The 24,639-nt window shown below is 39.4% G+C and overlaps 1 protein-coding gene across 6 annotated transcripts in view; it reads left to right on the top strand.

Moving 5' to 3' along the window:
- The window catches only part of CD44 (CD44 molecule (IN blood group)), a 79,269-nt gene that overhangs the window by 40,208 nt on the left and 14,422 nt on the right, over positions 1–24,639 (top strand). For 2 of the 6 annotated variants that reach the window (XM_081153804.1, XM_081153805.1), the window contains exons 4-7: positions 1,246–1,314; positions 3,504–3,734; positions 22,418–22,519; positions 24,330–24,428. In XM_081153804.1, the coding sequence (XP_081009930.1) occupies positions 1,246–1,314; positions 3,504–3,734; positions 22,418–22,519; positions 24,330–24,428 (501 nt within the window). Of the gene's footprint in view, positions 1–1,245; positions 1,315–3,503; positions 3,735–11,271; positions 11,398–13,923; positions 14,038–14,721; positions 14,839–19,433; positions 19,560–22,417; positions 22,520–24,329; positions 24,429–24,639 lie in introns of all 6 variants that reach the window. The other 4 variants (XM_081153801.1, XM_081153802.1, XM_081153803.1 and 1 more) reach the window with 4 other exon arrangements.

The raw sequence follows: 24,639 nt of genomic DNA on the forward strand, positions 1-24,639 counted from the left end.
GCTTAAAGTAATTAAATGAACTGATATATCTGGAACTTCCTTTCATTATTTCTCATGGCATTGCCATTCAGCATTTATCTAAATGTTCTTTAATCTGTTTAAATTTGCGGACCATTTTGGGGGTTGACATCTTAGGTGTACTTATTGGAGAATAGACTTTTTTTCCTTTTTCATTCATTCAACAAATATTTATTGAGTACTTCTCTGTTCCCATCCCACAGTATCTGGCCAAGACAGATAAGATTCTTACTCATCTTGTGGACCTTAAACATTTCTATGGAGGTGGATATGTAGCAGGTGGTAGGGGTTAGGGGATGTGCCATGAGCATCCATGGAGTAAAATGAACAGATAACTTTGGATAGTGGTAAGCCTGAGGAAGAAATGGAGCAGACGATGTATGCTGGTGATGGGTATGGGGGAGTGGTTTACATTGGATGGTGAGGAACGGCCTTCCCAAGAAGGCAACTTTCTCTTTGAAGAGTCTCTCTTCTGAGAAATCTTGTAATCAGCTTTGAAAGAATTGCTTTTCCTAAAACCTGCTTTTCTTTAGTTGACTATATAAAGCTGCCATATATAAACCTGCTTTTCTTTAGTTGATATATAAAGCTGCCATAGTTTCATTCTGAGGCCAAAGAAATAGGCAGGTAAAGGGCATCCCCTCTATCTATGGGAAAAGATGCTCCTAGGAACTGGGCAACAACCAAACCCTATTTTGTTCAACTTGTGATTTTGTCTAATGTTATGAGCACCCAATGGTTTATGGCAGGACACTTAAAATACTTGTGATAATAGCTTTCCTTGTGATAGCATTCTGCCTGCCTGCATCCATCCGTCCATCCATCCATCCATCCATCCATCCACCCTTCCTTTTCTTCCTTGCTCTTTGCCAACAAGCAACTCTAATGTGTGCTTCATTAGAGAAGGACCATGCCTACCTTACTCATTTCGTACCCCAGGCTTCCACAATGCCAGATATAGAACATATATATTTGTTAACGAATGAATTTGTTGGGGTGGAAGAGGGACAAGTGAGCTTCCAAAAAATGTATGAAGCTTAAATAAGAATGGAAAATATATCACAAAGGCCAGAGAAGTTCCCAGGGGATTTAACCAAGTTTCAGAAAAAGAAAGCTATTTGGAATAAGTTATAATATAACTCCATCCTAATTAACTAATAGAAATGGGAATCGATTTTGCTCATATCTTTCAGAGTTCTCATGCCTTTTTTCTTTTCTACCTTATAGCACCACACGAAGAAGATTGTACCTCAGTTACAGACCTGCCCAACGCTTTTGATGGAGAAGTTAGCATAAGTAGGTATCTTTTCCAACCCTGATTGAGTTTCCTTGGTCTTGGGAAAGGGATCGAGTATATTTCCAATGTTTTATATTTGACTAGAATAGCAGTTATTTCCCTAAGGCTGGGCACATTGGCTATGATTCAATGTCTCTTCCTCTTTTTCTGTGATGGCTTAACCCTGCTATTGGTTTAGCTCAATGCACAGTTCCTCAAACTTCAGTCACTTGAAAACCACTCTCACTTTTTTGGGTTTTTGTTTTTTTTTTGGTACTTCTATGGACACACAACACTATTATTGATATTTTTCATTTAATTGACCCATTCTTTCCTACTTAGAATACATCTATTTTTTTTAAAAAAAACCTGCAAATGAAAAGCCAACATCCCTGGTCATAATTAGAAGGTAACCTTAAAAATAAATGTAAATGTAGGGAAAATTAAATAATGTTCGTAAATTCTAGCAGCTGAAGGCTCTGAGAGCTGTAGTCTCTCTGATAGAGGGGGATTATTAAGTGGTAGGGGAGGGGCATTCTGGGCCCTAAGTTTTTATGTTTGATTTAACGAATATTGAAAGATAATTATAAAGGGTATAAACTTCCTGATATGTGATTCAACATTATACCATGTTCACCTAACGTGACCCCCAGAAGTAGGCATCTGGTACTGCAGAAAACAGAGTATCTCAATCAAAACTTTCAAATAGGTTGACTTATTAACTCTGATCTTATGGCCTCTGAGCCTCATTTCTTTGAGAAGTATTCCAGTGTTGAGGCCTAATGTCTGCCTGCTAAGAGCCAGACCCCTCAGTGTGCACGAGAACAGCGGTGACAGTGTCAGGGGGACGAGAATCTTCTTAGACCATACAAATCCAGCCCGAATGGTTACGTAGGGAATTGTCCCTGGCCTGTGCCTTGCAAGAGGGAGTGGAGGCCTGAAGTGTGAGAGGTGCTGTCTCAGTCATGCCTCGTGTTCAATCCTAGTTCCTTACTGCCTGGGTGAACTTAGGGGAATGGCTGACTCTCTCTGAGCCTCCATTTTCTCATCTGGGTAATGAAACAACAAATGAGAAATAAGAAAAATATGTCTAATGCATGCCTGGCACATAGTAGATGCTCAAGAAATGTCCCACTTCCTCAGTCCTCGCGGATGTCTTTTAAAATCCAGACCTGCACAAATTTGATCATATTTTCTTATCAGATTCTCCTCTGCAGATATTATCAGGATGATTGAGACTTTGGGATGTTTTTAAACTTATGTTTTTTGAAGAGTTCCACTTGGACAGGCTAGGTGGGTGAACAAAAGGAATCTTTAGTCCTACCAATGCAATACGGCAGAAAATAATTTCAGATAAATGCATACCCGGGCAGTGAGTGGCCCAGACTTGAAGGCAACAGATACTTTTAGGGAGGACCAATGAATGAATTCATCCTTGCCTTTTCTCCTCCTGTCCGTTCTAGTCATTTTCTTGATTAAACCAAAGATTTTGATCTTAATATACATCTGTGCCTCTTACTCTCAAGGTTGATTTCTCAAAGGATGACTGAGGCTTTTTCAGTACTCAGGCATGCTAATTTCTTAGCCAGGAGCAGGGATTCACTTACGCTGACAAAATTTGGCCCCAGAGAGAAAAGCTAATTCTTCCTGGCTTTGTGAATATATATTCCCTGCTGCCTCTAATAGCCTCTCTGTCTCCTACTTTATGTTCTCTCTGGAAATAGGTGGAATTAATAGCACAAATTTTACATGTTCTTGAGAAGGAAAAGTAGGGTCCAGGCAGGAGATTGATCATTTACTGATCATCAACTATACTTTGAATACCGTGCTAAGCACTTTACATACAATATCACATCGTGCTCATAACAGAAGGCAGTGTTACCCCTATTTTACAAATGAAAAAAACTGAAGCTCAGAGAGTTACCTACCTTGTCCAGAGCCACACAAAACTGGAATTCCAACACAGGGACTCCCAAACACAGCTTCTCTTCTCCTCCCCATTTCCAAGGCGCACGAGTGGGCAGGGCAGGGTGCACTCTTCTCAACGCTTCGGCCACATATCCCCCCACTAGATAGGTGGTAGGTGTTGCTTTCCTTCATAGAAAAGAAAAGTAGCTTTACGGTCACTGTCTGATATGATGATTCACAGTCTTTTCTAGACTCAGAAAGTGTCCGCTGTCATGTTCTAAAAGTGCCTTCTCTCTCCCAGGTATTGTTAACCGGGACGGTACCCGCTACACCCAGCAAGGTGAATACAGAACTAACCCTGATGACATCAACGCCACCAACGCTACTGAGGAGGACATGAACAGCGGATTCGCCAGTGACAGAAGCACTGTGGGAAGTTACATCTTCCACACTCACTTTCCAACTACGTACCCGACCCCAGACCAAGACAGTCCCCACGTGTCCAGCTACCCAGACGAATCCCACGCTACCAGTAAGGAGAATGAACCGCTGTGCTTTCCAGTAGCGAGTCATTTGCCAAAACACGCCTGTCCTTCAGTGATACGCGCTCCCACGGAGCTTGTCTCCTGTCCCTCGAAGTTGGGGACGTCGCGTGGGGAGGGGGCTGCGTGGCTGTCAGCGCCCTGTGTGCACTGGCTGCCACCGCCGACCATTCTTAATTTTTTACCCACAGCTCTGTTTTTCTTACCTTGGGGTAAGAAGTGCCATGTTGAAAGGTTTTTATAGATTCCTTATTTTCTTGTCCCAGGGGTATGGTGACATGTCAAGCCTGATACAGAAGTTGTTCTCGTTTTTGCATGTTTCCTTCTGGTTCTTACCCACCTCTGGATAAGACTCTTTTCATAAGCTGGGATCCCATCAGATGTATGTGTTCCATCAGCTCCTTTATGTTTCACTCAGCTTCATGTTTTTCTCTTTGAACCTGATTTATACTCATTGACTGTATACGATTGCGCAAGATTCGGCACCCGTGATTTACTGAGCAATTCTTTTGATTTTGGTCTAGGGAAACATAGCTGAAGGAGTTCTCTGGTCAAATGAAATCTGCTTAAGAGTTTCCTATCCCAGCCCCTAGGGGAAGGCTCTTAGCACTTGCTCGGTTCGTGGGGGTCACTGCCTGGGGACCGCGAGGGTGGGAACAGTAACCGATGCCTCCGGCTTCTCTGGGTTGGGCGCCTTGTGCTTCGCTTGCATTGGGAAGTGTTTACATCTCCCTCCTGTCTCCTTCGCTTCCCTCTTTGCTTTTTCCTGGGGCTTGTTTAAAGGAATGTTTCCAGATTGGCTGTGTTCCTGCGTGGAGGATTATTCAACCTCAAACAGGGCGCCTGCCTCATGAGCCACTTTCCTAGTATGGTGCGGATTTGCTCTTTCCCTGGCCACGGCTCCTCAGGGGTGGAACTCTGGCCTCCAGAGTGCGGCAGAAATTCACTTGCAAATGCTTGAGACTGGGACCTTTTCTATCCCTCATCACCCAGAGGCCAGGAAAACCTCCAGAGCACAGTGATTTAATAGAAGGTTACTTGCTCAACTGTCCTTTAAATTTCTATGAGCAGCTTGCCCAGTGAGTGGTACACATAGGTTTGGAGTTCTGGTCACCCCCTGCAGATTCTTTGAAGCACTTCAAAAAGCAGATACTTGCAAATTGCCCAGGCTTTCCTGGAGTATGGGCTCTCTGGAGCCAGCTGTTTGGCACTCCTTGTTTGTAATCCTTGGACAACCGTTCTTGAGAGAAGCTTCTGCAGACGAAGCTGAGGGTGCTGCTGGCTACTTGCTGCTCCTTGCTTTCCCTGCCCTTTAAAAGTGGCTGTGCTGAAGGTGCCTATCATCAGGGCACTCGGTTTTGTCAGATGCTGACAGGCAACAATTACTGGTCTCAACAGGAGGCAGATCAGCTCTACCCTAAAATACTATTTCCCACCAAAGAAGAAAATCCTGATAAAATGTATCTTGTCGTTAACATTCCAGCTGCTAATAGTTTATATAAAATAGTATTTCACATGTGCTTTAAGAAAGCCAATCAGCACATTTTTTGAACACTCATAGCACATCTTTTAAGGACTGCACTTTTCTTGCCTGTTAGTCAGCAAACAAATTTTGAAGACCTACTATGTACCACGCCTATTCTAATGTTCAGGACCCAGTAGACAACACCATTGGAGTGTGCTATACAAGAGAAGTAAGGATTAGTAAGCCATTACTAATGAGTCATTCATTCAACCAATATTCGAGGTCTTTCTCTGTGCCAGACATGACCCTGAGGACTCAGAGTTGGACCTGTTTTCATGGAGCCTCTGCTCTGTTCAGGAATCAAGGAAGAGGTGTGCTATGAGATTTCACTGAAACATAGTTCAGGATTTGGGCTGAGAAAGGAATTGTGCTTTCCTCTTTCTAGAGCACTCAGCTAAGTTTCTTTAGTAGTTAAGGAAAAGAGAGACTCATTTGCCCACCAGAGTGAGTCCAGGGATAACCTGAGAGTCATTGAAGTGCTATCGGATCCAATTAGGCCAATGGTGGCTCCAGATAAACCGATGCATTCAAAGAAGAGTGTCAAAGAAAACAATCAGGTGGAAACTTGAAAGTGGCATATGTCGTACTGGAAAAAGCACTGATGAGCTCCAGAATAGACCATAGTTTCCAAACCCAGTGAGGAGATTCTCAAAACCTCATGACTGTTGGACTGAGAGTTGGAACTTAGTGAGAGGGAGTGATTGCAAATCATCTCTAATGCATGCAGGAGGGCAGAGGTCAAGAGGAGGGTTGGCCGAGTACCTAGAATCGCTCTTTGGCGTGGCTGGCTCATTCCTTCCTTAAGGATCCTTAGTGGGTGGCAGTGGGGAAAGCCAATAAGAACAACCATATGGTTAAGTTTCGATTTTCAGCAGACTTTTTATTCAAGTGTTATTTTTGGAAGAGCCCTCCTGGAAGCATGTCATCAGCTTCATTTCTATCGGTGATCTGGAATTCTTTGGGATCCAGAAACCTATACTAATTCAGGAAACAGACTCCTGCCTGGGAGCACTCTATTTCCTTGTCTTCTGGGTGTCAAAGAAATATATATATGTTTATATGTAATTTTTTTCTTTTTTATTTATTTTTTGGTCTGGCATGGCTTACTTGGGTGGGGAAAATTGGAAACTCTGCTGGCTAGGCAATAGCTTTTTCCTTTCCCCCCAAATCTCGTATAACTCCTTTCAGGAAGACAGAAATAACGCCAATTTCTATATTGCTCCTGTATGTTTACTTCCAGTTGGCCTCTTCCTGGTGCACTATAGGGTGAGGGTAACATGAGTTATGCATCTTTAATAAATTTCTGAGGTGAGAACGGGATGTCAGTGAATTTTCCAGGGAATGCTCAGGTTTATCTCGGGGCATCATTGGTGAAATTGGCTCCTATTTCTCTACTCTTTATTCTGAGCAAATGTGTCCTTCGGAGCATAGAATATATTGCACAGGTGGTTGACATTTGGTGTGTATAGAGTCAGAGTTTTTAACGTGCAGTTCATGGACTTCTGATAGGTTCGAGGACTGGCCATAATGTATACAAGACCACCTGAAATAGTGTGCAAAATTTTGAGAATGTGTATCTGTAGGATCACTCTTTTGAGGAAAAAAGTCATAATTTTTATCAGATTTTCCAGAGGGGTGTGTGACTCAACATGATTTTTAAAACTCACAAGTGGTTTAGATGTTTATCCTGGTGATCTTTGTTTATCCTGATCACCTTTGTTTATCCTGATCACCTTTGCCATTCTTCATTTGACTCTCAAGTTGGACTTGAGGGAAACATTTTGGATTCAGCCCAACTTGAGAGTCAAATGAGAGATTTCAAATGGTAGAATATTACCAATTATCCTTTCTCTAATTTGAACTGAGTCCAGAATTTCCCTAACTTGAGAAAATTTTGTTTCTTTTCTGTAAGCACATTTTGAATTAGAATTAAAAGTGACAGAAAGTGATGGATGGATGCTTGAGATCTGATTTCAACACATTAAACACACACCTTTTTGCAAAGCCCCTGCTTGACTTATATAAAGTGTGAAGTTGATAAGGTTAGTAAGTGTTAGTGGAGCTTTCAAAGGCCAGTTGTCATCACAAGCTACCTGGGTAAAATGGTAGACCCAAAAGATACAGGCACACCTCTAAAGATGCTCTAAAAATAGATGAATAAAAACAACTTTATGAAATTCTGAGTTGAAAACCTTCAGTTCACAGCCAAGTCACCCAGTCAAGGAAATATAAAACCTCTTTCCTTCACAGGTTTTTAAGTTGCTACTTGATTTTGCTCTGAGCCAAATCTTCATTCTACAATAGATACAGACATTATGTATAGACAGAACTGAGAATAAAAGCTTTATAGAAAGATGTCACTAAACAATATTTCCATAATTGAGTCAGTTATTTCAACTGTGCACTCAAACGGCCATGCAGCAGCTCAAGAGCACTTAAACTGGATATGGTCCTGTTATGATTAGTCACAGCCTAAGATTCGGGATTGAACAGCAGCAATGACAGGCAAACTCATATGTCTTCTGCTTATTTGTTGTCCTGAATGCCAAGCCTTCCAGTGTTGAGGAAAGGGACATCCGTTATCATTTTCTACTGATGCTCTGTCAGGATCGTTAGTGAGAGCAAGGTCTGGTACTATCTCATTTATCAAAGAGGCCTATGGATCCAGGATACGAGTGGATACTCTTCAGTGTCTTTCTGATTTTCCTTTCAGCAACAAGCCAAATAATCAGAATTATTTTTCCATTAGGAGACTCAGAACAAGTACTCTAGAAAAAAAGTCTATTAGAAAATGCATACTCCTGCTTTCTGCTAATTATCACAGTCAATAATAATAGAGGGAAATATTAATTTTCAGATGAAAAGCATGGGCCTGGGACACTTGTTTGGACATCTAAGACCTCATCTGCAAAGAGTAGGAAGTGACCTGTTGCTTTACGTCAGAACCTAGGCCTCTAACAAACTCCCTGGGTGTTTGACTGTTAACCCTAAGTTCCTACAAAATATTTTGACCTGAGAGCTGTTGTGGGAAAAGATTCAAAGTCTATAATAATGAAAGATTACAGCATCTCTTCATTTATTAAATTTTGTTGATGGAGGATATGGTCATATTTCAAAGTAATTAGGTATTCTTTCAGCAGAAGGAGAGTAATAAAAATGGTCCTTCACATATGCTTAGCTTGTAAGACATTGAATAAACTACATTCTTTATTTCAACAAATGCTCAAGTAAGGAAAATAGTGCTGATGTTATGATTGCATATCATAGTGATTAAGATAATGCTGGAGGAAGAGTGGGCTGGAGGGAAGGAGATAGATATTGCAGAATAAAGAATATGCTATTTTTAAGTGTTTGAAATGTTTATCTTCATAGGACAAACATTGTGAAGGAAATGGTCTTGTCAGTGTTTCACTTTGGGTCATTTCTGGATTTTCTTGATCGTTGAAAAAAGGAATCTAATTCACCTTTCTTTTGTATTTGGGAATTTAATGATGGTTTCAGTCTCTCTGCTTGAACTTTTTTTAGTTTTTTTAAAATCTATTATCTAATATTCTTCTGATGCACATCACAGTTACAGAAATGGCAGTCTTTAATAGTTTTCAAATCGGAAATCTTGCTTCTGGTTTTATTAGTGAGATGGTTGTGTCAATTCATCTCTCTTTCCTGATTGATTTTTCTCTTTTCAAAAGCGGGAACTCAAACTGTCCTGCTCTGTTTTGCAGAATATAGTGTTGATATAAAACATGACCATGGGCAAGGTTGCTAGATTTGGACTCTAAATGGAGAAAAGCAGAAAGGCATTTCCCCTTCCCCATTTTTTACTTCATGTGTCATCCTTCTGTATGTCTGGGATTGCTGGGATTATGTGTCTGGAATTGCTCACAGAAATATCATATCCTAAATTCTTGGAGATGATATTGGTTGCCCGAGATAGAATGTGTAGGAGATGAAGGGCTAAGACTCTGAAGAGCTGGGTCTTAGAATCATAGACTCTCAGATTTGGAGAAGATCTTAAATGGTCTAGTTCAACCGACACTTCTAATCATTTGATCTCTTACACAACTTTCCTCCTAAGTGATCTTTCTGATGGTGGGGCATAGAATACTTCATGAAGAAGTTCATTGTTGAATAGTTCAGATTATTAAATTTTTTAATTCAACATTTAGAAGAATAGTCATCTCCCTGAAATTCTAACCACAGGTCCCAAGTTAGCCATTTGGGAGCACAGACAAAAATTTAATTCCTCTTTTACATTATAGCCTTTCAAAATTCAAACACAGACAAAAATTTAATTCCTCTTTTACATTATAGCCTTTCAAAATTCAAAGACAGCTTTCATGCTCCTCTTGAGACCTCTCTGTTGTTTAGCCTTCTGACTTCGGACTGGTCAAGATCTGTGCAGCACAAGTTTCATCTCTGAGATGAGCAGCATGAATCAGATGATATTTAAGGTCCTTCCATCTCTGACATTCTATGAACTCCAGTTTGGGCCTCTGAAAGAAATGGAACTTCTGTACTTTTCCCTTTCTTTCCTTCATCTATATCAAGTATAGATAGCTCTCTGAGAAGAAGAGTGAAAACATATACAATGCTATTTCTTAGGAACTGATAACTAACCTTTCAACAGTCCATTCAATTATGGTTACAACAGCTTTGATGAGCACCAGTGGTACATTTCCCAAAACAGCAACCAAGAGGCAAGAAGATCAGGACTGGTTTTCATGGTTGTTTCAGCCATTAGAGTCCAAGAACCATCTTCACACAACAATAATGGCTAGTAATGCATTATTATTATTATATTATTCCATAGTTTTCTTGATAGTCTTTAATAATTCTCATTGATCTTGGGGATACTGTCAAAGTCTAAAGTCCATTCTGATTTCACAAATGTTTTTGGTGACTTTAGAAGGATCATGAGATCTATATGTTTGATTTTATAGAACTATTAAGCAGATTTCTTCTTTCTACTCTATAAAATTAATATAGCCTAGGAGGAGGCTAATAAGGGGACTATAAAAAGGGGTTGGGTTTTTGTCTTTGAAAGGTATTCTAAAATGACCAAAGTCATTTGAAATTTTTGACTTTACAGGAGAAAATACAATAGCATAGCTAAAGCTAACAAAATGTAGAAAATCTCGATTGGTGAAACTATTCTTGGGGTAGGTACCAACAGTCTGAAAAGACAAGTGGTCATTACAAAAGAGAGCATGGATCTGATTCAAAATGCAGGAAACCCCTTTGCGGTAAAGAGATGTCTTCTACAGTAACCATGTAAAAGAGGTGGAAAGTTTCCTTCTTTCTTGTGATTGCTTCCCAAAGGAGAAGAGTGAGAATGTCTCCAAATCTTGGCAGGAGTCTACTTTGGTTAGCTAAAAGGGTGGACTAATAAATGCCAGGAATGACTTCTCTGTTAATTGACTAACTTTTGTTTTGCTGTATGCTAAAGTATTATTGGGGACTGCAGTGTGGCTTTCGTTTGCATTTACAGTACAGTGAGCTGATGCTAGAGAAGATAAAATATGAATCTGCAAATTGGGACTACGACTAAGGGATTTTAGAAATGACTGACATGTTTAGATTCCAAAGTTGTTTGGAAGGTATCTTGACAAAGCAAATAAGCACACGTGAAACTTTCCATTCTATTCTGGACATCCTAGCTTTAATGACACATGTTTAATAAGTTAATAAGTATATCTAAAAGCATGGGGGAGTGTTTATTGGCCTTTTGTTTCTTTTACTTCTTTGGTCAAGTTGTGTCTATATTTATTCTTTAACTTCTTAAAGAGAATGTTCAGTTGTAAAGATCATCGCGAGTTGTTTTTAGACCCATAGACTAGCTTCAGAGACCAAGATATGAGAATTTGAGGGTATACACATCAAATGTTACACTTTCTTCTCGTAATCTTGGTAATTCCATCATATACTCTGTGCCTGATTTTCTTCCTTTGTCAAATGGGTTCCTTGGCATCCAGCTCAGCTACTAATGCAAGTCACCACAACAGGTACGGATTCAAATATCATCTCAGCAGGCTGGGAGCCAACTGAAGAAAGTGAAGATGAAAGAGACAAACACCCCAGTCATTCTGGAGCAGGCATTGATGATGATGAAGATTTTATCTCCAGCACCAGTAAGAAAAATCAATTACGGTAGAACCATTTGTGCGAGGCTTACCAGTTAACCCGAGTGATTCCCAATAGTATCTCTCTTGGGAAACAGTTAATATGAACAATGAACATAAGCCTATGATCACACCTTAGTTATACCTTGATGAGATTTTAAAAGAAAAAATAGATTTTTTTAATGGAAACTAAATCATATTTGGAGGAGAAATGGGAAAAGCATCTTTTAAAAAATTCCTAGTGCCTCATGTCCTTCCTGTTTCATTCATGTGATCTGCTCCTGCAGATTCTCTTTGAACCATTAAACTTTGTCGGCAAATGGCACAGTAAAATATTACAACAAATATTCACTGCATAGTTACTGTGCTAGGTGCTGGGAACACAAAGATGAAAAAAAGCCAGAGCTCTTTCCTTCAAGGAACTCATGATCTATTGAAGCAATGGACTTGAGAATGTGATTGGGAAGATGTTCATTCAAAATTGGAGATGATCCTAAACTGAAGACTTAGGAAGCCCTAGAAAGGCTTGAACAGTGGGAATCAGAACTCAAGAATTGTCTTAATTAATCAAAACCTGGTTGAAGTCAAGGGAAGAAATCCAGAGTTTTAACAAACAAATTGGGCACCAATATAACAGAAAGACATTGAAACAAAAGCCAAACGTCAGCTGAGCTTTAATAAAACAGTGCCAGTTATTAAAAACAAATGGTGAAACCACTGCATAATAGTATCCAAATTTGTGACAATTATGAAACTTTTCGAGACCAGAGATGGAAACTGAGCTGAACGATGTCCTTTAGAAAATGCAATGATTGGTCTAATATTCTGCCAGATACTGAATTTCCTGTTCATACCTGTAATGATCTAAGATATTGCTAAATAGGCATGAGAATCCTGAGCCTGATTCCATAACAGCTCTGCTTTTCCTTAGAGATGGTGTCCCTTTAGGGTGCTACATGAGCTGTCTTGGGTTCTGTCCATCCTAATCTGAGAGTATCATCCCCAAATGGACAGAACCCAGGGAGGGAGGGATCCAAAAAATAGGTTAGGTCTTGAAGGCATCTAAGTATATGACATTGATAGAACAAAACCTTAAGGTGAACTAGATATATTATGTCTAAGCTCTTAAGTGGTATCTTAGCCTGGACATCTCTGCAAAGCTTAGTCTGTGGAACAAGAAAACTCTTTTTAGTAACTTCAGAAAGAAAACCAAATAACCAAAAACACTGGAGCTTTATTATTACACTGTCTCCAGGGTTTAGGATGTGACCCCATCTTCCAGGTGGGGCCACCAATAAAGAGTGGTCTTGATTCCCAAGAAACTAAATGCTCTTGGGTCACAATCCAAACAGATCAACCTGAAAGTAAATTGTATGAGCACATTCCAGAGGAAAACATCCCTTGGTATTTTTCATCTTTGTGGCATACTTTCCAATTTCAGTTCACTTTTCTGCTTGGTACCTGTGCATGTCATTCAACAGGATGCCTCCTTTCTTTGGTAAGGGTGTGAAAACTGCCACTTCTTTTGTGCTTCTTGAAAATGTGGTCAATGATTCTAAATCTGATTTTCTTAACTTGTGAAATAGAGATGATAATAGTATAGATCTGAAAAGAGTTTTGTATTATTTGGGTATCAAAATAAAGATTGAAAAAATTAGGATGAATTTGCAAATAACCATTTTACTGAAGACAATGATTCTGATTGTGCCATGATCCTTCTGTCAGGTGTGTCTCTTATTCCAGTCCTATCATTTTGGGTGACGTTACCAGGTGCTGGTGGATGTATGCCTCTTTTTTTTCAGGGAGCTGCTGTGGTGGTGGTTGGTTCTCTATGGTGTTTTTCTACTGAATGTATGCGTCTTGGTTTTTTTCCACTGGCTATGAATGGCTTGCTTGTAAAATGCTTTGTATTTGATGAGCATACCATAGGTGTTTGCTAAATACTCAGAAATGTGTAGCTAAGTCATATGGCTTTTATAGGTAAATATTCTTTCTTAGAATCACCTATCAGAAAGCTCTGGATGCCCAGAGTATTTCTTTCCCCACCAAAACTACTAATGAAAGAAAGCGATCATCAAGGTGTAACTTCCAGGTACCTGTGTCTTCATCCTGACGATCAACATGTAGCGCACTTGCCAGTGATACAAATTCCTTGGGCTTTCAAATGCAAAGAGATGTTACGGGCTGCATGGATGGGCAAAGCTCTGCCATCTTTGGTTATCCTTGGTGGAGGGCTGGTGTTTTCAAAGCTGCTGTTCCTCCTGCTGCAGCTTCTTTGGCTACTTTCTCCAGAAGATCTCATGTTCTGACCCCAATGTATTCTATAACAGAATGCAGAGGACACTGAGATGCTTAACGATATGGCTGAATCAAGCTGAAGGCACTCTCTGCTCTCCTTCCATTTCCACTCAACCATCTACACAACCTGGTATAGATGATTCACTGTATAGACCAAAGAAGGGGGAAAGTACAAAACAAGTGGTGAAGGCTCAAGAAATACCATTTTCCTAATAACTTCAATCATCATTATCACAGTTTCAACCACACCACGGGTTTTTGACCACCCAACACAGAACCAGGATTGGAATCAATGGACCCCAGGCTTTTTAAATCCAGAAGAATCACTTCAGACAACCACAAGGATGACTGGTAATGGGATATGCATTCTTTTTTTATATTTATGTTTTTATTGATTTCAGAGAAAGGAAGGGAGAGAGAGATAGAAGCATCAATGATGAGAGAATCATCGATTGGCTGCCTCCTGCACGCCCTCTACTGGGATCCAAGCTCGCAACCCAAGCATGTGCCTTGACCAGGAATCGAACCGTGACCTCCAGGCTCATGGGTCTACTCTCAACCACCGAGCCATGCTGGCTGGGCTGCATTCTTAATTAAAGATATTTTTTTCCTCAAAATCTATGATGCTGCAAAGGTCAATTGTTGGGACACAGTAAGAAATTTAGTTAATAATTCATCACAAGTTCTTAGAGAACTCCCATGATGATACTCAGTTCAACTTAGAGGTCATTTATCAATCATACCACCTGGGCACAAGATATTTTATGTTGCTCCATTATAAAAATGAATATATTTAAACGGTTTATGACGCTGCCCTTGAGAAACTGGTTATGGTGGAATAACAGGTCATCATCAAGAGATTCTATGCATATTAGTTTTTTTTTTCCTTGGGAGAGATTAGTGAAGTCACTCAAAAGAATTGATAGTAGATGCTCAGGCACTGAACTGTTAAATATCATGTACTTTAATGGAAGAGCCAACCATCAAAGATTGGCTGATAAAAAGTCACAGTGTATATAAACATCATCACAACAGATGTGGACAGAAGTGGCACCAGTGATTATGGAGAAAACCGGACCCAGGAACCACAGTCTCCTCTCATTCACCATGAACATCGCGATGAAGAGGAGACTCAGCCTTCTACAAGCACAAGTAAGAAGGATGGCGGTCAGCAGTTCTGGGTTAGAGGAGCTAGTGAAGTCATTCCAAAGAATAGGGAAGGCTATTTTTAGACATGGTCACATCTTCTCTTTCCATACAGTAATTTTCTTTTATCTCCAGAGCACGAAAAACTGCCAAATCTGCACACAAGTCTTAGAAATTGAAAGAGAAATGCTAACTTTCCAGGTTGCCCAGAAGTCCAATGTACTTAAAAAGTGAAATTTTAAAAAGATCTGAGATATGGTTTTTGTGTTACAGATTCCTAAAGGTTTCAGTTGGGTGACTTGTGTGTGTTTATCAAAATGTGTAATAAAGAGCGTGTTTTGTTAGTGCTTAGAGGTGGCATCTGGAAAGAAAGCTTGACTGGTGCATGATCTTTGGAATCCTTATCTTCCATGAAGATCTTTGATGAGTCCAGTCTTCTTCACACTCTGGTCCTCACTGCATCATAGAAAGGCATCCCTTGTACTCTTCGGAGGCAAGTCAGTAGCTTGGATGGTCTATATTTGAATCCTGTGGATATTCTTTTTCTGTTTTTAAGCCCAGGGTAACTTAGGGGAAGGTTTTGCTGCTGTTATTTCTACTTACATGCAAACATCTCAGGTTTTCTAAAACACTTTCAAGTCTCACTACTAGACGATGGGCACAGGACAAAAAAAGTAAGAAGCATGTACTTTTTTTTCATCTGTTTCTTGGAGAGACGCCTATCATTTGGAATAAAAGAAGCTTTAATTTAGGATAGTAGCCTGTAGCATATTTAAAACTATGGCTCAACCATCATTCTCATAGTCTTGGATATTCCTAAAGCAAAAGTATAAGAAACATCTCCTTAGAATCCAAAGGGTAAAGCCAAAGGGGTTTGAGAATCCATGGTTTGAGGCATGTCTTCAGACAAGAAAAGGAACATTTCAGACATCAGCTAAGACATAGGTTAGTAAGTCCTGGATATTGTACTGAATATGCCCAACAGGCCTACATCTCACTACCTACCCTGGTAGATCTGTTACATGCATGAGGATTATGGGCTGAATTAAGAACAGAGTTTTCTGATAGAAGAACGAAAAAGAAGCAGGTGTCTCTTCAGAATGGGATTCTGCACCAGTCCTCTTTGGGACCCAACACTATATTTTAGAAATGATTTAAGATAGTTTGTACTTAAAAAGCAGAAAGCTACTTAAGAAGCTTGGAATTTATGAGCCTATTATCAAAAGGCGGTGGTGGGGACATCATTACTAAAGGGTAATTGAAAAACCAGACATAACAGAACCTATCAAAGGGAAAACAGCACCTGCCTCAGCAAATTCTCTTATCAGCACTCACAAAACAGAAAGAGATTCTGGTTGGTGACCTCTGGGCTTTATCAAAGGGACTTTACAACACAAGAGACATGTCAAAGAATTAGGTGACAATCTCACAGGACTAAGGAAAGGCCCTGGGGAAAATTGGTGAAGCTCTTGGATTTTATACAGAAATGACCCTCTTTTTGATTATAGTACAAAACTCAAATATGAAGGAAGGTGTCACAATTTTATTGGAAAAATTATGCAAAAATCCAAATATTTAATTTATTCTTGTTCCAAGAATTTGCATATAGTTGAATAAATGTAAAGGGACTTATTTTATAAGAACATTACCCCTTCTAGAAGAGAGTCAACCTTCATATTTTACATGGGAATCCTACTCTGCTAACCCATATGTTGAAAATAGCAGTGAGGCTTACTGGCATTTAAAGGATCATATTGTTATAAAATGATAGCAGGCCTATAGAGTGGGGTGGGGGAGGGTGCATTTTTTTTCTTTTCTTTCTTTAAATAACTTTGAATAGGCAGTTCATGTTTGGATTTTTGCACTTTTTTTCTGTAATTACACTCAGTGGTTTTTCTAACCTCATTACTTGTCAGGAGGCAGTGATTCCAACAGTGGAAAGTAAAACTTAAGATTTGGGGTTTTCTCCCCTCTCACCTGACAACAAGTTAACCTCAGCAATGTTTTCGCCAATTCTAGGGGAGAACGAGGACAATAAGTTTTATTTTTTTAAATGTTTTTGCTACTCTAAAATCACATGTATTTTCTAAAGTAATGAAATTCAACCAGTTTTACAAGTGGCAAAATATACTTCTACTCAGCAAGTTTATAAGCTTTTTGTTGAGAACTGCGACTCTGCTATTAGTTGCCCTCAATGAAAATGTCGGTGGCTCTCTAATTTTTCCCATTGGCACCCTGATACAGTTTCATTCCATTCATTTTATTCTTTTAAAAACTGGACAATTACAACACTGAATGGATGAAATTTTAAGCCCCTCATACATTCTGATTGTTTACATGCCAAACACTGGCGAGAGTAGTTTTCTTACACTGAATTAATTTTGTTAAAAAATAAATTTTTGTTAAAAATGTGGCAATTTTTGATGCCACATAGGTGTAACCTCATAATGTGCCAGTGGAAGAGCATCCCAATCATTCCCAGCATCCTCTGAGCTGGGCAGATCCACTGCTGGAGAATTTCCAGTGCCTTTGATGAGGGGTCACATGACCACCATTTCAGAGGCCTCCTACTAGGCTATCATATCATCTATTGTTTTATGTAATATATTCCTTATAGTAAAATCACTGGACTAAAGAGGTTAATCCTCTGAGTAATTCTCTCAGACAGGATCTATGAAGCCATGGGCTCTAGAAAAATATAAATAATGCTGGGAATTCATCAACCGTGGTGTAGTTCTGACTGTGCCAATCTGGCTATGGGACTTTGATCAAATAAAAACTTCTATGGGCCTTAGTTTTCACATCTGAAAAATTAAAAGATTGGGCCATTTGATTTCTAATATCCCTTTCAGAATATCAGTGGTCTCTCTCTCTCCATGCTGCTTTCCTTTTCTACCTTCTCTCCCACGTGTATATGCCCTTAAAATAAAAAGATGAGTGTTGGTGAGGAAACCGAAAAAGAATGACCCACAGCTGAAATTCTTCTCACAGCAACCCCTGGCAACCCCTAGTAGTGTAATGGAAGAAATAGCTACCCAGAAAGAGCAGTGGTTTGCAAACCGATGGCATAGAGAACATCTCCAGACACCCAAAGAAGACTCTTATTCAGCAGCAGGGACAGCTGGTCATGGATAGTTTAACAAGCAAATTTGACTGGAAACTTCCTCTTGAGTTACATGTTGAACATTGAGGACACCTAACAAATAAGATATTGAAGGAATTGTCACGAGATGTTAAGGTTCCTTAATAAATTATGGTGTGGTCAACACAGAGCCAACCCTTAAATGCTTATAACAAATCGCCTGAACATTATGGACATTAGCACATAAAGGAGACACAGACAATACACCTTTGTGTATGTCACTTTCAGATTAGCTTGGGGCATCCCGGGGTGAGATTGTAGCAGAGACTCTGACCTTATAAAATACTCCCTTTTGTTTTATAAAGGAACCTACTGTGATGTGGGTCCACACTTTATAGCATGGTTCTATAAAATACAGGGCTTGTTAGAAAACATTTGGTCAGAACCCCAATGTTTGAAGCAATGGAGCCAGACATTTTGAGAAAAATACCTGTCTGATGTCATTTAGGCCTTTTGTCATGTATGTTTGGAGATTTCTCCTTGAATGTACAAGGTTTTTCCTTAGATTTACAAAAAATTACACCTCCTCTATTCTTGAATTGTAGGATTGTGGAAACTGGACTCAAGTCTTGTCACCATGTCTAAGTGAGGCCAGACAACTTGACTCTGTGAACTCCTATCCGTGATTCTTTTGTTTGCATCACAGAAACATTGAATTACTCCCTGCCTTGTAAAAGAATGTGAATTCCTTTTAAGAATTATATTCTCAGTTAGTGTAGTGAGAAATATCCCCGTGTTTCCATTTGCAATGTGGAAAATAATGCACAATGCCCTTCCAGTATGTGGCAACTTCTGAATGCATTCCTGGCAGAGCAACAAATTCAGTGACTGGCTATGTGGTGTGGTTGGTTGTTGTGAAGGGGCTAATATTGTAATCTTCCCTACCTATACATCTTCATTGGCACAAAATGAAGCAAAAGCACGTGCTACATTCTTAGATGTCATTTATGCCATAAATCTCATTGTTAGAAGGTAATGCTTCTAATGGATTTCATTCATGCTTTTGAGATGAATGGCATTTCCTTTCATGTTTATCTCATGAGAAGCTGTTACCTGATTTCCTTCTCTAAATCACTGCCATCCTAATGTGCAGTTCACTAGGATGTGGTTGGCTTTGAATGACGTTATGTGCTTGGACTTTTATCCTTCCTCCTTTTGGGAATGGTGGCGACATGGCACAGGTTGAGAACTACTTCTTCACCTTCACTTGATGTCTATAATTCATATTCTGTCCACTGGAGAAGTCATTAATGCTTTTGTGTCCTCCAGTTCACATCCTGATTGCTAAGAAAATGAGCATCAGAACTCATACCTGCTAAAACATTCTATCTTTATGCAACTTCCTGGCCCTCAATACTAGGAAGATGTTTTCACTGTCTTGTCCAGATTTTTTAAAAAATATACTGGTCAGATATCAACTAACACTTTGACAATTGCTTGAAATGCACGGTTACAACAGCCTCAGCCCATGACAGCCATCCAAATCAAAGAATGACAACGCCGAGTCAAGAGGACAGTTCCTGGACTTATTTTTGGGACCCAATCTCACATCCAATGGGACGAGGTCATCAAACAGAAAGAATGGGTAATAGCCTCTGAATCTTTCTATATTATGTTTTTTAAAAACTCCAAATGGCCATTTTCCTAGAAATAAGCCCTTGGTTTTAGACCAGCCTATTTTCCTAAGGAGGAAATTGAAGTTTCTTCTTCAAAAATTTGTTTTCTTTGTAGAAGTGATATGCCCACTTATCTGAATTTGAAGTGCTGAGCTGAGAGTGAAGAATTTGGCAGGAGAGTTAAAGAAGAATTAGTCCTAAAATGATAGGAGTGGAAGTCATTTCCTCTGAAGAAGGAACAGTGTCAAGAGTCCTTTTTCATTTACTCCTAAGTGCAAGGTTTTTAAAAGAGTGAAGTGATGAGTTCAGGGACTATTTCCATTGTAGACCTGACGATATAACTTGTGTTTGGTAGAGAAATCTTAGAGGTCAAAAAATTGGTGAGTGCTCATTCTGAACAAATAACTAAAAAGCTCAGAAAACTTTGTTTACTCTTGCCATATTAAGAGATAGATACAGTACTCCTTAACCTAAGATTTAGACCACTCCTGGCCCTCAATAAATGTTTGTGAATTTCGTAAATGGACAACTTTTACACAGAATGGAATCTCTGTTTTCTTAAACACCATTCATACATACCTATAAGCAATCCAAAAACAGAATTAAAGAAGAGAGTAAAAAATATACTAGTTGTAGTTCTGTAAGAATGGATGATTGTGATTTCATTTGACCAATTTTTATATTTAAAAAGAATTTTTCCTTTATTAGGACAGATGACAACTTTCCTTAGAGTTGGTAGCAGATGGTACCCCTCTTTTCTCAGTCTTTACTACATTAAAGAATCTATGTTCCTTACTATACCCATGAAGAGTTACTCAAGTTTTGTTTTGTTACTTAACAAGATGTCTTGGTCACAGAAATGTAACATTCCAAAAAAGGGAGATAAACCAATGAACCAATATGGGGATGCGAATTATTACTCATGGCATTGAACAATCTAGATTCAAACTGTGAAGGGTATACACAACACAAGCCTTATTGAAATGAGCTCTCAGAGCACAGTGACCATGTCTCTTGGCAGTGAAGTGAACAAAGTTATCTCCAAGATGAATCCAAGAGTTTTTATGGTTTCACACCTTTAGAACCCCCTGTTTCTGTCATTCCCAAATATTAATGATCAGATAGTGCCAAGTATTAGTGATTAGAAACTACATTGGTATTAAATATCAGCTAATGTACAAGTCATTGTGGAGACACAACAATGTATAATTCGTGGTCCATGCTCTTAAGGAACTTAAATTTTAACTAGGAAAAGAAAACATTTAGCACCAAAATATATTTAGCAACGAGAGAGAGCAAGTACTAGATGTCAAATGAATGTTGCCAACAATAACACCAAAGAAATTCAGAGGACCCTCCAGGGAGCATCAGGGAAAGGTGGAAGTTTTTGTAGGAAGAAGACTCATGTAAGGAGACACATAGAGGAAGGAAAGCCAGGAAATGAATTTGTTAGAGTGAATGGATCCATTTGTCATAAAGGGAGATGAGTTTGAACGGCTAGGCTGTGGCCATCATGTTGAGTGGCTGAAGTACCACATACAGCGCCACACACATGTTTTTGCACATGGCTATTGAAGGCTCTGATGATATGCTGGTAGAAAACCAAGCAGTTGAATAACTGCAGAATCAGTATTAAGTCTCCTTACTGATGAACCAAAAGAGATTCCATTAAACTGATGACCATGTCAAGGACAATAATATTGGCTCAAACCATAGAGTGGTGTGTTAGCTCATGAAGGATTCTACTGATAAAAGGGAAGATAACAGGAGCATCTAGAGACCATCAACAGGCAGGACTTTTTCTGGGAAAATACCCATTTGGGGTTTTGATTTAGGTTAGCTAGACTTTCCTCTTTTTTGAAATCTGGGATAATAGAGTCAGCCATGTTTTTTCTTCTTAAGATATTGATTTTCTTTTCTTTTTGTATGTAAAAGCTGTAGTGTAGATGTGGGTGTCCAATATCCCAGTTTTTCCCTTCAGAGTCATCTGGAACAGATTAAATCTCCCTAGAGGCAGCAATGTGGGTGGACTTTGAAGCAGAGCGCCAACAATAATGATGGTGTTTATAGGTTATTTGGCCTTTACTTCACTTACTTCTGTTGTTATTTCAACAGAACTGATTTGTGATGATTATTTAAAAAGCATTTGTAAACATTTCAGTGAAATTTCTGTACCACTCAACATTGTACATGTTAATTTCCAAAGATACCACATATTTGTGTTGACAGGATGACTGATTCACTGACATCCACTGTTTCTTATTTCTTGCCCTTGAATACTTACCATGGCTTCTACTAAGGTAGTACTGAGTGATGAGTTTATGTTTTATTTGCATGGTCACTTTGTGCAGTGGAAGAGACCAAATGAGGAAAGAGGGCTGTAAAAAAAGTTCTTTTGTCAAGTAAGGGGTGTGACAAAATGGTGCCTGAACCAGTGCACTCTGTCCTTTCTCCATGTGTTGGATCCCATGTGTCTATAAGACAGGCAATGTGTATGGAGTGGGATAAGTCACACATGGTTTATGTGTGTCTCTCTGCAAGGTTTGGGAGGCCCATCATGTGCTCATTTAGAGTCCTTTCAGACTCAGCAAAAATAAACAAAAAGTGTAGCTTTCATACAACTCAACCTTTCAATGAAAGCCAGTTACTTCTTGTGATGTCTTTTGAAGAAACCATAATCTGTTCCAATTCTGGAAACATGAATCAGTATGTGCTTTCTTTCCTTTTACCCAGGTTTGAATATAAGAATAATTTGGCTACAGATCATAAATCACCTTCAGGTAGTGGTTTAGGAAATCAAACAATAATACTGATTTAATTCCTTCAGATATGGACTCCAGCCATAGTACAACACCTCAGCCTTCTGCAGATCCAAACACAGGTTTGGTGGAAGACTTGGACAGGAAAGGAACTCTTTCAATGACAACTCGTAAGGATAATGACACTCAGCCCTTTATTGACCCGTGTTCCTGCCTCTGTTCTTGCTCACACTGGCCCAGATTCAGAGCTTGGTGGTGGAATGGTGCATTTAGTGCTTTGTGACTCAGCTCAGCCCAGAACATAAAAGCTGTCTTCATTTCTATATTTTCTTGGTGGAGTTCTTGAAATGTGATTTTTCCTTTATTCTTGGTGCTTTCCAGATTCAATGACTTTATTTTAAAAAAAAACAAAAACGGATGTGGGAACTTCAACTTGATTTTCCTTCCCTAAGTTATTATGGTAGTGTCACCCAAGACCATGATTAGGACAGTGATTTTTCTATGTTTTAACTGACCAACCCCTTTTGATTTCCTTCTTTTCTTCAATCAAAGCGGAAGAGGGGTAATATTGTTTTAATGGCCGTGAAAAGACAATTTTGGACCATATAATCACAGAACATAGGGAAATCACATCAGCCCATAGAAGAGGGGCAATATATGTTGTTGACAATTGATGAGGGTGATGGGGCCCAGATACAAAAGGAGAACATTTGCTAATACCTCTTCCTATTACTAAATGTCTGGTAGAAGCAATGCTAAACTTCTAGCAACCTTAATTTCCATTATATGTGCAGGGCTATCCTAGACATCAGCCTAAAGTCATTCATAATTTATTGACAGACTATGAAAGAAATCCAGAATTAAGAAGGCCTCATTTCACTGCTTGCTGCACATAATGGACAGAGTTCTTTATGAAAGCCCTTTTAAGCAAAGAAAAAAAATCAACAAGCATGCATTGATCATTAAGAATGTAACTAACACATTGTTAAGCATTAAAGGAGATGCAGATAAGCCAAAGAACGGCCCCTGCCAGTGGAGGGTCTTGTATTTCCACTTTATGTCCCTGTTGACTTTTGTTCTGATGTTGGGTTTGGGATTTGGTGCATGTCTCTCTCCCGGTAGTAATGTTTACTTGGTGGTGGACATGGCTTTTGGGTGTGCTTTATGGAATGCTTGCACCTGTAACTCAGAGGTCAGTACTTTTCTTAGAAGAACACAAAAGAGATTAACTCAAAACAGTCAAAGCGATTTCACATATGGGCAATGGTTCAACCTCAAATTGCATAGATTACAGTGAGGGACCTGTGTTTGCCCAGGCAAGCGTTTCCTGGCGTTTCAGGGCAGTGATGAGAATCCCCCATCCATGGGTGAGATCAAAAACCTAATAATAGAGTGAAATGGTAACTTTAATTTAATGTTCTTTAAGGGGGACTAAAGTCCCTCCTTTATACATTTCCTTTTATACATTTGATCTGAGTTACTTGAGCAAGTTATTCTAGATGAACTCCTTCCTCTTTTGTGGTTACAGGTATACCATGTACTATCACGGTGTTTGTTTTGCCTGCAGGCACACTTCTTGACAAACAGCTAGGTGCTCTTGATTGTTGATAGGAATGCTGGGACCCAAACATTACTTTCCTCTGTCTCTATGTTCTCTGGTTTTCCTCGGTGACTAGAAGCAATGTCACCATTGGGTCAGGATGATCTGGGATAGACAGTTTTGGCTCAGGTTTCATATTGGTGCATTATCTTTGTTGATTGTACTGAAAAAAAAACAAAGGGTCTTAGGAACCAACTAAGGACAAAACAGAATTCTTTTGGACATTTCTATCAATCAGAGGAGAATGGCGTGCACAAACCTTGGCATTCTTACTCTCCTACCTGTCTGACACTATTTGGCTAGATCCTTTCCCTTAGCAAGATAACAGGATTTGTTTCATGGCTCCGAATTAATGCTGGATTCATCCCTCATTGAAACAGAGCAGAGTCATACTCAGAGCTTCTCTACATCACACGGAGACTTGGAAGAAGATAAAGACCAGCCAGTGACTTCTACGCCAACCTCAAGCAGTAAAGATGGTAAAGCCCAGGTGGCTTCAGCTATGGGTGTCTTTGAGCAGTGTCTTTGGTGGAGGTACATTCACTGGCTGTTACTGTGCTGTTACTTCTGATCAGAAGGTGTGCTGGTGACGGTTCTCTGATTTTTCTGCTTTGTAGACTTTTTAGAAGCCATTGTACATTAAGTGCAACTATATTTCTTCATCTTAATGGCCAGGTTTCTTAAATTCTA

Source organism: Miniopterus schreibersii (assembly GCF_964146895.1).
Source record: "Miniopterus schreibersii genome assembly, chromosome: 12".
Taxonomy (NCBI): domain Eukaryota; kingdom Metazoa; phylum Chordata; class Mammalia; order Chiroptera; family Miniopteridae; genus Miniopterus; species Miniopterus schreibersii.